Source organism: Periophthalmus magnuspinnatus, chromosome 24, assembly GCF_009829125.3.
Source record: "Periophthalmus magnuspinnatus isolate fPerMag1 chromosome 24, fPerMag1.2.pri, whole genome shotgun sequence".
NCBI classification, from domain to species: Eukaryota; Metazoa; Chordata; class Actinopteri; order Gobiiformes; family Gobiidae; genus Periophthalmus; species Periophthalmus magnuspinnatus.
The window spans coordinates 1431759-1447154 of NC_047149.1; the positions used below are offsets into that span (position 1 = coordinate 1431759).

At 42.2% G+C, this 15396-nt stretch overlaps 1 protein-coding gene across 1 annotated transcript in view; it reads left to right on the forward strand.

Moving 5' to 3' along the window:
• The window catches only part of LOC117393155 (cytochrome P450 2K1-like), a 36026-nt gene extending 31120 nt beyond the window's left edge, over positions 1–4906 (forward strand). The window contains exons 7-9 of the mRNA XM_055232315.1: positions 351–535; positions 2179–2320; positions 3076–4906. Coding sequence (XP_055088290.1) covers positions 351–535; positions 2179–2320; positions 3076–3263 — 515 coding nt within the window. The 3' untranslated portion in view covers positions 3264–4906. The remainder of the gene's footprint in view (positions 1–350; positions 536–2178; positions 2321–3075) is intronic.
• The last annotated feature ends 10490 nt before the right edge of the window (positions 4907–15396 follow it).

Below are 15396 nucleotides of genomic sequence, written 5' to 3' on the forward strand. Positions count from 1 at the left end.
ACCGTTCAGAACCAGGGTACCCCAAAAGTACCCCCACATCCAGGGTAAAAACCAGGGTCACTACCCCACAACACTCCCATATTCAGGGTAAAAGTGTGGTCCAGGGAACTTGTAAATGAGATATTTCTTACCTCTGACATGAAAAATTACTGGGAGGACTCCCACTTCATATACGAGTTAAACTATGATCTATTTTGACAATGTAATGACCACAAGCAAGTGAGGTTACCCCCAGCACTGGGTTAGCCACCGCAATTACATGTATTTATTCTCTGGTTTAGTCCTGCTTTAGTCCTGTTTGTAGTTCTGATTTAGTCCTAGTTAAGTCTCTGTTTCTCTCCCTCTCTCAGACCAGGTCCATGAGGAGATCTTCAGGGTGATTGGAACTCGTGAAGTCCAGACTGAGGACAGAAAAGACCTGCCGTTCACTGACGCAGTGATCCATGAGACCCAGAGAATCGCCAACATTGTTCCACTGTCCCTCCCCCATCAAACCAGCCAAGACATCACTTTCCAGAATTATTTCATCAAGAAGGTGAGGCACAAAATATCTGTGTACATTTGATTAAAATGGATCACAGTACTGGTGTACAATCTGCTTATTTGACAAAATAAGCATGCCAAAGCATCATGATAACGCTAGAAAAACATCACCCTCCAGTGAAGTATTTCTGTACAATATCCAACTGTACAACTGTGGTATTTCAACTTTTAAGTTATGTTGGGTGTACACTGGTGCGGCTCAAGACTTGTGCGGCTCCCATTGGTCTCACACAGTCACTAAAATCAGTCAGTTCGTCAGCCAAATGAACCTTATTGAAGCTAGCAGCTATAAGGGCGTGTTCCATATTTGGAATGTCGATCATGATTATCATAGCAACCAAACAGCCAACCCGGAGCTAGGCTGTAAAAGGTAACGGCCTTTCCCGCCAGCACTGCTGGTTTGGCAGGAGTGCTGTCAATCAAACCTGTCGTTAACGCTGGCAGAAGCAACCTCAAGGAAAGAAGGCACCTAATTTGACAGTTAGTAATGTTCATATCTTGAGTTAGAGACAGTCTATGGTCAGCACACATGAACCTGTGTTGGTTAAAGGGGAGTACTTTTTGGAGCTTTCTCCCATCTTATAATGGTGTTCCCTCATCAAAAACATGCCTGAAGTTGTTTTAGATGTCATTCATCCATAGTAAGCGCGGCGAGGAAGGAAGGCAGCCACTCAAAGAGCTGAACCCGTGAGCCTGAGCCAGGATCTTTAGATCATACCTCTGTTTTGACACCATCCATCCATCCATTTTCTTCCAATTATCCGGGGCCGGGTCGTGGGGACAGCAGTCTAAGCAGGGACTCCCAGACTTCCCTCACACCACACTCCAGCTCATCCGGTTGGACCCCAAGGCATTCGCAGGCCAGCCCGAGAGACATACTCCATTCAGCGTGTCCTGGGTCTTCCCTGGGGCCTCCTCCTCCTGCCTCCTGGACATGGCAAGGAGGCATCCTGACCAGATGCTCGAGCCACCTCAGCTGGCTCCTCTCGGCATGTAGGAGCAGCGGCTCTACTCCAAGCTCCTCCCATGTGACTGAGCTCCTCACCCTATCTCTAAAGGTGCGCCCAGTCATGCTGCGATGGAAACTCATTTCGGCCACTTGTATCCACGATCATGTCCTTTCGGTCATGACCCAGCGCTCATGACCATAGGTGAGGGTAGGAACGTAGACTGACCAATAAATCAAGAGCTTTGCCTTCCGGCTCAGCTTCTTCTTTACCACAACAGACCGATATAGCGACCACATCACTGCAAATGCTGCACCGATCAGCCTGTCAATCTCACACTCCATTCTTCCCTCGTGAACAAGACCCCGAAATACTTAAACTCCTCCACTCTCCACCCACCCAGAGAGGGCAAGCCACCTTCTTCCGGTCGAGAACCATGGTCTCGAATTTGGAGGAGGTGATTCTCATCCCAGCCGCTTCACACTCGACTGCAAAACCGCCCCAGTGCCTGCCCCTTTCTTATACAGAGGGACCACCACCCCGGTTTGCCAGCCCAGCGGTACTTTCCCCAACCGCCATGCAATGTTGTAGAGACTGTTTTGACAAATTTCACTTATTGACTTCTTAGCTCAAGAGTCTCTTCACTACTTGTGTATTGTGACCTTTGACCCTGTAACGGTATCTTCAGGGCACTACAGTGTGGCCGCTCCTCACCTCAGTGCTCTATGATGAGAGTGAATGGGAAAAGCCTCACACTTTCTATCCAGCTCACTTTCTCCACAAAGACGGAACATTCAGGAAGAGAGACGCCTTCATGCCCTTCTCTGCAGGTACAGACTCACAGATTCTACTGATTCTATAATATTGATGCAACATTCGTGAGCAAGTCAACTCTTTTGAACAGTTCCTTAAATTGAATGGTTGTAAATTGAATCTATTTTTTGAGCGTTAATGCATTTTTATGCCTATCACCACTGAACCAACACAGAAGCAGAAGGCCACGAGTGAGAGCCATTTGCACAAAGAAACATATGGCATCATAATAATCTTTTATTTACATTATGCGTCATTTCAGTGAGTGAACACCACTCTCAGTCTGAACCATTTTAAAGAAATCTGAGCCTTGGTTATTTCTCTCAGTGATTAGTTTGTGGTTGAAAGAGTTCTCATGTTGGCGTCTGTCATATAAAAAAACATTTCCAATAAGACCAGCTCTTTTCTGTCTCTCTCTATGTCCACCCCACTCCCCAACTTCCAAACGTCTCCCCCCCATTCCATCTCTTTCACCCCTCTCACACTGCCTTTCCTCTCCTCCCAATTTTTTTCTGTCCCTCTCCCCACACTCTCTCCTCCCTTCTCTCTCCCTTTCTCTTCCTCTTTTCCTCTCCCCTCCTGTCCCTCTCTCTTTCCCCCCTCCCTGCTCTATCCCTTCACCACCTCTCCTTCCTTTGTCTTTTTCCCTTCTGCTTCCCCTCTCCTCCCTCATCTGTCCCTCGCCTTCTTCCTCCCTGACTCCTGTTCTCTTTGGTCTTTCTCTCCCTCCCTCTCACCATCCTTCTCTTCCTGCTATTTCTCTCTCTTTCAGGTCGTAGGATTTGTTTGGGAGAAGGTCTGGCTCGGATGGAGCTGATCATTTTCTTTGTGACCCTGATGCAGCGTTTCCGGTTCACTGTGCCCCCTGGTGTTAACAAGGATGAACTGGACCTGACGTCGCGCGTCGGCTTCACTCTGAACCCTGCGCCCCACAAACTCTGTGCCATCCCCTGTGCTTAGAGACCAGACACACACAGCCGTTTATAAAGATGTTGTTTTTTTGTTTTTGTTGTTGTTGTTGTTTTTTTTTGTTTTTTTGGGGGGGGAGGGGGGGGGGGGGGGGGGGGGGGCAAATTTGAGATGTCCAAAATCTAGACCTCATTACTCTAACAAACAAACTAGAGTTTTGATCTGATGGACTCCAAACTGAGGCAGAATCATCAGGACATATCTGGGGTCAAAAGTTGTTAAAAGAATTTACATAAGTCTCAGGGTGTGATCGTCACTAGCTCTTAACAAAGCGACCATTTTGAAAACATAAAAATCCCTGTAACTCCAAAAAATTGTCGGATCTGGATGAACCCAATGTAGTATTTGTGTGTTTGATGATCTGGACATAATGATGTGTGAATTAAACTTGTATCTTTAAAAATGTTAATGACCTCGTATGCTTGGATTGTGATTAATCGTGATTACGTTTTTTTATTACTGGGACATTTGAATCTGAAATATAGATGGAGCCAGGCTTAGATTTCTTGCTTCGTTTTTCATGTTCATATTAGATACTAAGAAATATACAGAGGAGATTTTGGATATCTTATTTAGCTTTTGAGTAAACTAATGCTGAAACATTGCCTACAAAGTTACATTTCACCTCATTATCTGTAGTTAAAACTTTCATAACTTAGAATTAGCTATCCAAAAATGACTCTGTGCATTTCGTCAAAAGGATGATCCTTATGTCCCTGGGGTAAAATACATTTTGAGAAAACAGCCCTTGAAGTTACAATGTCCAATATACAGTTGTCAGGACTAGCAAGGCCTCCTCTGCTGGCCTAAACATGTTCAGAAACGTGAATTTATTTTATTTTCATGAATATGTAAAGAAAAATATTCTCTATTCTCTTTATGACATATTATATCCACTTCGTTGAGTGGCTTCCAATGTTGTTTATTGTGGTAAAGCTTTTATCCAATTATATTTCAGCTTGTGTTAATTTTCCTGAGGCCTTCAGAGTAAACAGAGCAGGCCCCGCCCACTGTAAGACACAGACACAGTCAGTTTCAATAGACAATCAGATTTCGATTCTGCATTCCAGGGCCAACTAGAAGGTCCTACGCAAACTGCACATGTACATGTCCTGTGATTGGATATGCATACGCATTGGGTACAACGTGAAAGGTGGCAGTTTGCAGAATGTCAAACTAAATCCAGAAATCCTACAGCTATTGCTATTGGAGTATTTTTAACCCATAATGGCTGAACAAGGAGAAGAGATTGATCTGGTTGCAGATATACATTCAATGCCATTTTCAAGACGGGCCTTTCACAAAAAGCTGGATATTATCTGAAGAGATCAGCCAACCCCTGCGCTAGCTAACCTGCATTAAAATCTTTATTTGTATTGTTATTTGTATTGTTGCTTTTTGACCTAACCTTTGTAATACCATCTGTTGTTATGTATGGGTGTATCTTTTGTTTGTGCGTGTAGCGGCCCCCAACCACGTCGATTAGACTAAACGGGTATGATTGTTTTGGTGGTATAAATACACTGTATGTATTTTCAATTGTCAGCTGGGGTTGAGACGATACTACTGGGGAGAACAGCTCTTTGATGACTGTGCACAATTGATTCAATAAACCAGACTTTTTGATTCAAGACAACTTCCCTGTTGATTTTATATTTTTAAGGTTTTTACTATTAGAATTTCCACAACACCTGTCCCAGCAAGGAAAACGGTCACAGACTCTGAGAAACGCTGCAAATTGTACTGTTGTTGTACGGCTGGGCACTTACAAGCTACAGTGCATTTAAAAACGTTTAGAGACACTCGAGTAGACCTGCAGCTCAGCGGCACGCAGGGAGACAGAGCCCCATAATGAAAAACATTGTTGTTGTTTATAATGTTAATAATAATGTGGAGCATTGAAGTCACAGTTAAAACTGCACTAAAGTTTGTTAAATCTCAGCTGCGCCACATTTTTAGTTATTTGCTGTTTTATAGCCTATTGTCAAAAAATGCAAATGATCTATTTACTTTATTTTCAAACAATAGTTTGTTTTGTTATTGTCTGGTTGGTGTCGTATATGAAATGGCGACATTGTGCAGTTTATTGGACAGACTTGTTTAAGCTCGAATAGTGTCATTTTGGTGGCATTTTGTTTGTCATTTTTAAATCACATTTTAATTTTTTATTTTTGACAGTATCTGTGAACTTAGTTTCCTCCTCTTAATTGTGAATGCTCCTGGAAATAAGACTAGCCTATATTGAGGTGATTTTGTAATGTGTAAGTGGAACATCACTGAAGGGCCAAGGGTGAAATGCAAGGCCGGACACTGCATAGAATATATAAAAAGACACACTTTTTTCTCACTGTCTGAAATCAGACTAAACTTTCCTGTTTTTGGTCAATTTAGGAAATACAAAATTATTTCTATTTGCTAAATGCCAGAATAATGAGAGAAGCATTTTTTAGAGAATTTTGCATTACTTTCTTCAATTCAATTCAATTCAAGTTTATTTATATAGCACATTTAAAAACAACCTCAGCTGACCAAAGTGCTTCACTGTCACAATGCCTGTTTTGCCTGTCCTCCTGTGTCCTCTCCCCCTCCCCTACCTGTCTGCCTGGAGCTGGGAGGAGTCCCTGACTCCTCCTGCACGCACCTGGAGCGCATCACCTCAATCACCGTCACCTGCTGCCGAGTATTTGAGGGCCCGGCAGAATACACTCGGAGCCAGATCGTCCGCATGTAAACGTGAATGCTCAGTTTAAGTCTTTGTATTTTGTTACCTGCTTGCTTGCCTCTGACTTTTGCCACTCCTCAGATGCCTGTTCTCCTGCCCGTTCCTGCTCCTGCCTCTGCACGCCAGCTCCGGTAAAGTTCACCCTTTGTCTTCGCCTCCTGTCCCGTCTGGGTTCCCGGCTCGTCTCCCGTCCTCCGCCTTGGCTCCCACCTGTTGGATTATTCCTGCTCGGTCTCTCCTGGTCCTGTTCCTGGTCCCGTTCCTGGTCCCGTCTTGTCCCGGTCCTGGCTATCTCTGCTCCTGCTCCGGTTCTGGTCTGTCCTACCTTGTCCCGTCCTGCGCCCGCCCGCTCTGCCTCCTGCACCTTGCCCCCAGTTGTGACTATTACTATTGACTTTGAATCCCGCACCTTGTAAATAAAACACTGTAAATCTGTCCCGAGATCTGCATCCTTTGGTCCGCACCTACACCCACCGTTACAACATTCACATAAAATAACTAAATACATAAAACATCACACAATGAGGTATAATTACATTATACAAAAGAGCATAAAATACAATAACAGTGCAAGTACCAAGACATTCTATCTAGACAGTATTAAAAGCCAGGGAGAAAAGATGAGTTTTGAGCCGAGACTTAAACTGAGTAAGAGACTCAGATAATCGGACAGACAAAGGGAGACTGTTCCACAATTTGGGCGCTGCCACAGAAAAGGCCCTGTCACCCCTAGTTTTGAGCCTAGCTTTAGGCACAGCAAGGAGAAGCTGGTCAGCTGAACCCAGAGCTCTAGGAGGAGTATAAGGCTGCAGTAGCTCCCTAAGATAGGCTGGGCCCATAAACTTAAGACATTTAAAGACAATTAGTAACACTTTGAATTTCACCCGAAAAGCAATAGGGAGCCAATGTAAAGTGCACAGGACAGGCGTAATGTGCTCCCGTCTCTTAGTTTTGGCCCGAAGCCGAGCTGCAGCATTTTGAACAGTCTGCAGACGCTGTATAGAGCCCTGGTCCAGACCTACATACAAAGAGTTACATTAATCCAGGCGCGATGTGACAAAAGCATGTATAACTTTTTCAAAATCAGCCACAGGCAAGTAAGGCTTAAGTTTAGCCAGAATCCGGAGCTGACAAAAGATAGTTCTGATAACTGAGCTGATATGTTTGACAAGTTTGAGCATGGAGTCCACAATCACTCCTAGATTCCTCACTGAAGGAAGACAGTGACCCAATCACACTGCCATGTCCAGTGAGTAGCTCAGTTTGACCAAAAACCACAATCTTAGTTTTACTTTGGTTTAAGTTTAAAAAGTTACTGCTCATCCAATTTTGTACATCACTGAGACAGTCCTGCAGTGTTTTAATTGTGGTCTGACTATCGGCCTCCGTCATAGGCAGATAAATTTGAATGTCATCTGCAAAACAATGAAAAGACACTTTGTGTTTTTTAAAAACAGCGCCCAGGGGAAGCATATATAAAGCAAAAAGAGCAGGCGCTAATGTAGAACCCTGGGGTACACCATAATTTAAGGGTGACACAGAAGAAGAATATGATCCTAAGTTAACAGAAAAGCTCCTATTAGACAAATATGATTGGAACCGTCTGAGAACTGTACCCTTCATGCCCACACATGACTCTCAGCGGGCTAAAAGAATGCTGTGGTCCACCGTGTCAAAGGCTTCAGTCAGAAGTTTACATACAGTAAGATTACAGTAAGATCTTTTTGGAATGTTCTGATTATTGACAACATTAGAGACATACCTGTGGATGTATTTGAAAGCACACCTGAAACACACTACTTATGTGTGTAACATCATGGAAAAATCTAAAGAAATCAGCCAAGATATCAGGAAGAGTATTCTGATTCATCCTTGGGTAAAATTTCCAGATGCCTGAAGATGCCATGTTCATCTTTTCAAACAATTATATACAGTTTTAGATGTGGGTATCTCTGTCAATAAGCCTATCAGAAGCTTCCAAATAGATTAAAGTAATAGAAATCTTACTGTATGTAAACATCTGACTGGGAGTAGTAGCGGTGGGTACAAGTGGCCAGACGTGGGTTCAAGTGTCTCTGTCAAAACCTCACTGCTATTTTGTTTATTTTGTGATTTCAAACCACAAATCAGCCATATAGTTTTTGGATTTACATTACTTGAGATGTTTCTGGCCAGCTTTGATTCATTTAACAAATATCATGGCTAAAAATTCAATCGTTACGTGCAACTGTGCAAAAGACAATCAGGAACCCTACATGCAAATGCTACTGAAAGAAATTAGAGGGGTGACTTCGAAGATTGGCGATGGTCCAGGGAAAATCTAACTTAAAATCTAAGGACAAATTTAGGAAAGTGTACATCAAAACTGCAAAATCGCACACAGATCGTGTCATGGAGGAAAACTTTAAGCTGCTTCTGCGGGATCTTCCAAATGGAAAGGATTACTATGTGTTGGAAAGGAAAACTGACGCTGCGCCCCTGCTGTGTGGGGCTGTAGCTGCCGCAGGTGACGGAGCATGAAGACACTGAGGACCTGCTGCCGATTCAGTAAGATTTGACTCATCTTGTCATTAGTGCATTGGAATGTAAACAGTTGGATAAATGCAAACTATAAACTCAGGGCTCTATTGTTATTACAAACTTTGAATTGTGATATTATTTCTCTTAACGAAACACACTTGGTTGCTGAAGGGGCTGTCGAGCGAACAGAAAGACATATACATGCGCCAAAAAGGATCAGATGGCATTGGACTTTTAGTTAAAGAAACGCTTGTTGAGCAATGTAAAATCAGCATGCTGCATAAGTTAGTGGATGACATCTTGGAGTGCAGCTTGAACATCGATACACAAAGTACAGGTTTTCTGTATTTTTCTGCTATTCATCTCCAGAAAGATCTATCAGAGGGAAAGACTGTGAGGCATATTTGGCCAGCTTATTGACTCTAACCTACAGCATGGACATGGATATTTTTTTATATCTGTGGTGATTTTAATAGTCGTATTGGAAATAAAGAGGGCTCTATAGGCGACATAGACAATGTTCCACCTCGAGTGGCTTTAGATCCTGTTTGTAACGGTCATCAGAATCAGAAGACTTTTATTGCCATTGTTTGTGAACACAGTTCACAAACTAGGAACTTACTGATTCAGTTCTTGATTTCCCGAGAGATTCAAAGTGTTGTGTTTTGAACGGCAGGCTTAATGTGAATAAAGATAATTTTACTTCTGTTTCAGTTTGAGGTAAAGCCGTAGTGGATTATATAGTGTCATGTCTCTTTTTGAAGTGATTACTGCCACAGATCTCATGGACCAAAATGCAGCAGTGTGTCTTCCCCTTATTGGAGATACATGCCATCTTCCCGACAATTCTTTATTGCTGTTGACTTTTCAAGTGGGCATTCAAATAACACAAAAAACAGCCCTATTAATTTGCCCAAAAGGAGACTGAGACTTCTTCCTCACACCTTTCTTGCATCTACTAATTGTCAAATGACATTATTTGAGTTAATGGACAAATTAGAAAGGTGCACAAATGTGCAAGATGATGTAAATAAACAGTACAGTGAGTTATGTGAATTTTTAATGAAGGAAATTAATTTCCACCAAAAAGCGTACCCAGAATAAAAAAACTTTCCCACCATCCTAATGGTAACCACTCCAGGTTATTCTGGAATGCCTATCTTCAGAGGTTATGGGATGCATGTAAATCTGCAGAGAATGTTTTCCTTAATTGTAAAGAATATAATAATAAACAGGATTTGAGGGACAATTATAAGCAGACACTGTCTCTCTTTGACAAACATTTCAGAATTCATAAAAAAAGATCTTCAAAAGGTTGAGCTCTAAAAATAGATCATTTACAGCCAAGTAACCAACAACAATTTTGGAAAATGGTAAATCAACTGGGGTCTCAAAAAGAAAAGTAAATTCCAATGGAAGTTATTGTACATAATGGTGAGGTGGAGCTAAGCAAAGAGAAACTGATTATAAAAATGGGAAGATAATTTTTCAAATCTTTATGCTGGGGGACTGTCTTCTGATTTTGATTTGATTTTTGGAGAGATTTCAGTTAAAATAAAAGAGGATTTAGAGTTAATTATGAGGCAAGAAAGTTATCAGTCAAATATCCTCCGGAACTCTAATATTACGATGGAGGATGTAAGCAACACTCTGAATAAGTCAAAACTAAGGAAGGCCATGGGAGTAGAAGAAATTCTAAATGAAGTTTTAAAGTGCCCACATCTTTTGAATGTTCTTTTCTATTTATTTAATCTTTGTTTTGAATATGGTACTGCCCCCTCAACATGGCTTGAATCTATAATCGTACACATTCCTAAGTCAGCAAAAGATGACCCCAGAATGCCTTTTAATTATAGGGGAATCAGACACAGCTTCTTGAAAACACAGAATTGTTAGGGGATGTGTTCATCCACCAACAATTGGTGGATTTAGAAAACACAGAGCTTGTATTCATCATATTTACACAGTTTCAACAATAGTTAGACTGTCTGAAAATAAGTCCACTTTTGTTTTTTGTTTTTTGTTGATTTTAAGAAAGCATTTGATTGGGTCAATTTGATTGATTTGATTGGGTCAGGGATTGCTGTGTTTGAAACTTCTTCAGGCCGGGGCTGATGGGAGATTTTTATCAAACATTAAAATCCCTCTATGCAGACTGTATGGGATGTTTTCAAGTGAATGATCTACAGACTGAGTGGTTCCCTATACCTACTGGTGTAAAACAAGGGGATGTTTTGTCCCCAAACCTGTTCTCGCTCTTTATAAATGACTTGGCTCTTGAAATCAAACAGCTGGACACTGGTGTGCACACAGACAGTGTTGCTGCAGGCGTTTTGCTCTATGCTGATGACGTTGCACACCTGACCGAAACAGAAGAGGACCTACAGTCAGTGTTAAACATATTACAACAGTGGTGCTGTAGGTGGAGACCTGTCATAAATCAAGCTAAAACCCAAATTGTCACGATGCCTGTTTTTTCCTGTCCTCCTGTGCTCTCTCCCCCTCCCCTACCCATCTGCCTGGAGCTGGGCGGAGTTCCTGACTCCTCCCGCACGCACCTGGAGTGCATTAGCGCTCCAGGTGTGTCTGCATGCTCTTATTGATACATTTTGATAGAAATGATAGACGGAGCAGGGTGTGGCAAGATGGCGCCAGTGTGTCCCGGCAGCCGTCTGTCAGCTCTGCTTAAATTGCTATTTGCTATTGCATTTTTCTGTATTTTGTGCCAAGAGTTATTAGTGTATGACCAACAGACACTTCTTGATTTTAAGCAATCTCATGAGCTGTACCTGCAACACAATTATGAAGATGCAACTTCCAGACTCCCTCCTCACTTGGCATCTGTCCTGGCTTACGTGCTGCGCTCACCTGTCTCCATTCGGAAGAAGCGGCCGAGAAAGCGGGGGAAGCGTGGAGGCGTCTTGGTGAGAGTCCAGGCTTTTTCAAAGGCTAGGCATGGGATTGTGCCGTTTATTTCCAATTCTGGATGCCCAGCACCCCAGGGATCGCATGGATTGCGGTGGATCCAGCCCGTGGTGCCTGCGCATCTACAGACCTGCCTGCATCATCTGCCGCTAGCCGCACCGCTTCGCAAGCGCTTTGCAAGCGCTTTGCAAGCGCTTCGCAAGCGCTTCGCAAGCGCTTCGCAAGCGCTTCGCAAGCGCTTCGCCTCCCGCTGTGGTGTGGATCTCGGATGCCTCCGGTCGTTGTGCTGCGACTCTCCACGGGATGACGAGGATGTAACCTTACGTTTGGGCCTATTGAATGCTAGGTCACTGGCTAACAAAACATTCCTACTGAATGATCTTTTCACTTCGCGGAAACTGGATTTTATGTTTCTTACGGAGACTTGGCTTCAAACTGGTGAGTCTGCCCCATTCTCAGAACTTTTACCACCTGACTGTTTTTACCTTAACTCTCCTCTGGCTACCGGCAAAGGTGGGGGGCTAGCAACAGTGTACAAAAGCAGCTACATTTGCTGACAAGTTTTGAAAGACTCCTTTTCCAGTTTCGAGCTTCAGACTTTTATTTTAAGCCTTGATCCTCCGTTCCTGTGCGCTTTGGTGTATCGCCCTCCAAAGTTCAATAAAAACTTCATCCAGGACTTTACAGACTTCTTAACAGGCTTGGCGCTTAACTATGATCATTTTCTAATAGTTGGGGACTTCAATATTCACATCTGCTGTGAATCTAGACCTTTGGCCAAAGAGTTTTTAAATCTGATTGATTCTTTTAACTTAAAGCAGTCCGTGTTGGGCCCTACACACGAGAAAGGACACACCCTGGACTTGGTGCTGTCTTTTGGTCTCGATGTAAACATGATTGAGATTTCTGAAATGCACTTTTCTGACCACTTTATTGTACTGTTCTCTGTGGCGTTGTCTCGGTGCGTAGTTAGTCCGTGCGCACCAGCACGTCGGGAGCGTACATTGAACTCCACGACTGCCTCTTTATTTTCTGGCGCTTTCAATGCATATGGAATTATGAATAGTGACAATCTGGAAGATGTATCGCCGGATCATCTACTCTCCTCTTTCACTGATATTTGTACAGAGGTTTTGGACTCAGTGGCTCCATTCAGGCTTAAACGTGCAAAGCCTAAATCACAGCCATGGCTTAATGATACCACACGTGAACTTAGGCGCACATGCCGACGCGCTGAGAGGAAATGGAAAAAGGATGGGCTACAGGTTTCCCAGCAAATACTGAAAGACAGTCTTACAGAATATCAGCAGGCAGTTAAAACTGCTAAATGTAACTTTATGTCCAACCTTGTGTCGTCCAACTGCCACAGACCACAAATGCTTTTTAATACTTTAAAATCCCTTATAAATCCTTGTAACACAAATATTGTAGTGCCATCACCAACACTTTGTGAACGTTTCTTGTCATTTTTCACTGATAAAGTCTCAGTGCTTAGGTCAACACTGACACCTGTTGTGGTTCCTGTAGCTCCAACAGATTGTAATTCGGTCTTTTAGCATTTTGATCCAGTATCTTTTTGTAACTTGAAGAAAATTGTCCAACAGCTAAAACCTTCCTCTTGTCCTCTAGACATTATTCCAAGTCGTCTTTTCAAAAATGTTTTTGATTCTATTGGACCTTTTATGGTTAATATTGTAAATTCATCTTTGTTGTCAGGTTGTTTCCCAACTTCTCTGAAACATGCTGTTGTCCAGCCTCTCATCAAAAAGTCAAATCTTGACTCAAATGTTCTGTCTAACTTTAGACCAATTTCTAAGTTGCCCTTTATGTCCAAAGTTTTAGAGAAGGTTGTTTATGATCAGCTGCAGGCCTATCTCAGTTCTAATGAAATTGATGAAAAATTCTAATCTGGTTTTAAATCACAGCACAGTACCGAAACTGCCCTCTTAAGAGTTTTTAATTACCTGCTTTTAACAGTGGACTCAGGACAGTCTGCTGTTCTTTTGCTTTTAGACTTATTGGCAGCCTTTGACACAGTGGACCACAGTATTCTTTTAGCCCGCTGAGAGTCATGTGTGGGCATGAAGGGTACAGTTCTCAGATGGTTCCAATCATATCTGTCTAATAGGAGCTTTTCTGTCAATTTAGGATCATATTCTTCTTCTGTGTCACCCTTAAATTATGGTGTACCCCAGGGTTCTACATTAGCGCCTGCTCTTTTTGCTTTATATATGCTTCCCCTGGGTGCTGTTTTTAAAAAACACAAAGTGTCTTTTCATTGTTTTGCAGATGACATTCAAATTTATCTGCCTATGATGGCGGCCGATAGTCAGACCACAATTAAAACACTGCAGGACTGTACAAAATTGGATGAGCAGTAACTTTTTAAACTTAAACCAAAGTAAAACTAAGATTGTGGTTTTTGGTCAAACCGAGCTACTCGCTGGACATGACAGTGTGATTGGGCCACTGTCTTCCTTCTGTCGTCCTTCAGTGAGGAATCTAGGAGTGATTGTGGACTCCATGTTCAAGCTCGATAAACATATCAGCTGAGTTATAAGAACTAGCTTTTGTCAGCTCCGGACTCTGGCTAAACTTAAGCCTTATTTGCCTCTGGCTGATTTTGAAAAAGCTATACATGCTTTTGTCTCATCGCGGACCAGGGACCAGGGCTCTAGGTTTTGTGTTTAGCAAAGTGAAAATGTGTAAAGATCTCGGATATGAAACATATTCTAACTTGTATGAGTCCTGTTCTAAACTATGCTGCTGGTGTGTGGGGGGCTACACAAAGTTTAGCCTTGAATTCAGTGGAAAACAGCCATCCGCTGTTTCTGGGGAGTTCACAAGTTTGTCCCAGTTTTAACACCTCAGGGTGATATGGGCTGGGTCCCTGGCTTAATCCAAAGAAAGTGTGATATGGAATCGAAATATTAATCTACCTGATGATAGAGTATCTAAAAAGGTCTTTGAATGGAGTAAGCCTAAGTCACCCTGGGCATCAGAGCTACAGGCTGTTTTTGCTGAAGCACAACTTCATTATGTATCAGTATGTATGTATGTATGTATGTAATTATTTGCCATGCAGTGTTAACAGAATAAGAGCAAAACGCTTTAGAAACTGGAAGGTTTTCTCAAGCAACTGAAGAAGAAAGACTTTGTGGTTTATGTTTATGCGATTTGGGAGCAGTGGAAAGTGAAACTCTTTTTTTTTTTGTTGTATTGTCCATTTTATGACAAATTTAGAAATCCTTTATTTGATGAAATGTTCACTCAATGCCCTGATATGTTCTGGTGTAATGACGACAACAAGATGAAATGGTTGTTTAATTCTAATATTTATGAGTTGACATCATTTCTGTGTAAAGCCTGGAAGAAGCAGCAGATTAGTTATAATCTGTTTTATTTATATATATATATATATATATATATATATATATATATATATATATACATATATATATATATATATATATGAAACAATTTGAACAGGAGGCATTGGCCTCATTTCCAGGTGTGCCACCCACACACTGGTATCAATACGTGGATGACAACTGGACTAAAATCATAATTCAAGATCTGGAGCCTTTTACTGCACATATTAATGCGGTGGATCCAAACATCAAGTTCACACGGGAAGAAGCCAAGGAGAACAAACTTCTTAGATTGTGCGGTAGCAATAGGAAAGGACCGGTGTCTCCAGGTAGAAACCCACACACACTGACCAATACCTGCTGTCTGATTCACACCATCCATTGCAACACAAATTCAGAGTTATCTGTACACTACAACACGGAGCTCAAGTGGTGCCTACAAACACAGAGGGAAAAGAGGAACAACACATGAAGAAAGGCCTCTCTGCTTGTGGATATCCAAAATGGGCCTTCAAAACAGGACAACAGGGAATCTGAACCTAGAAGGAAAGGCATAACTATTCCTAACACAACTGGTGTGTCTGAA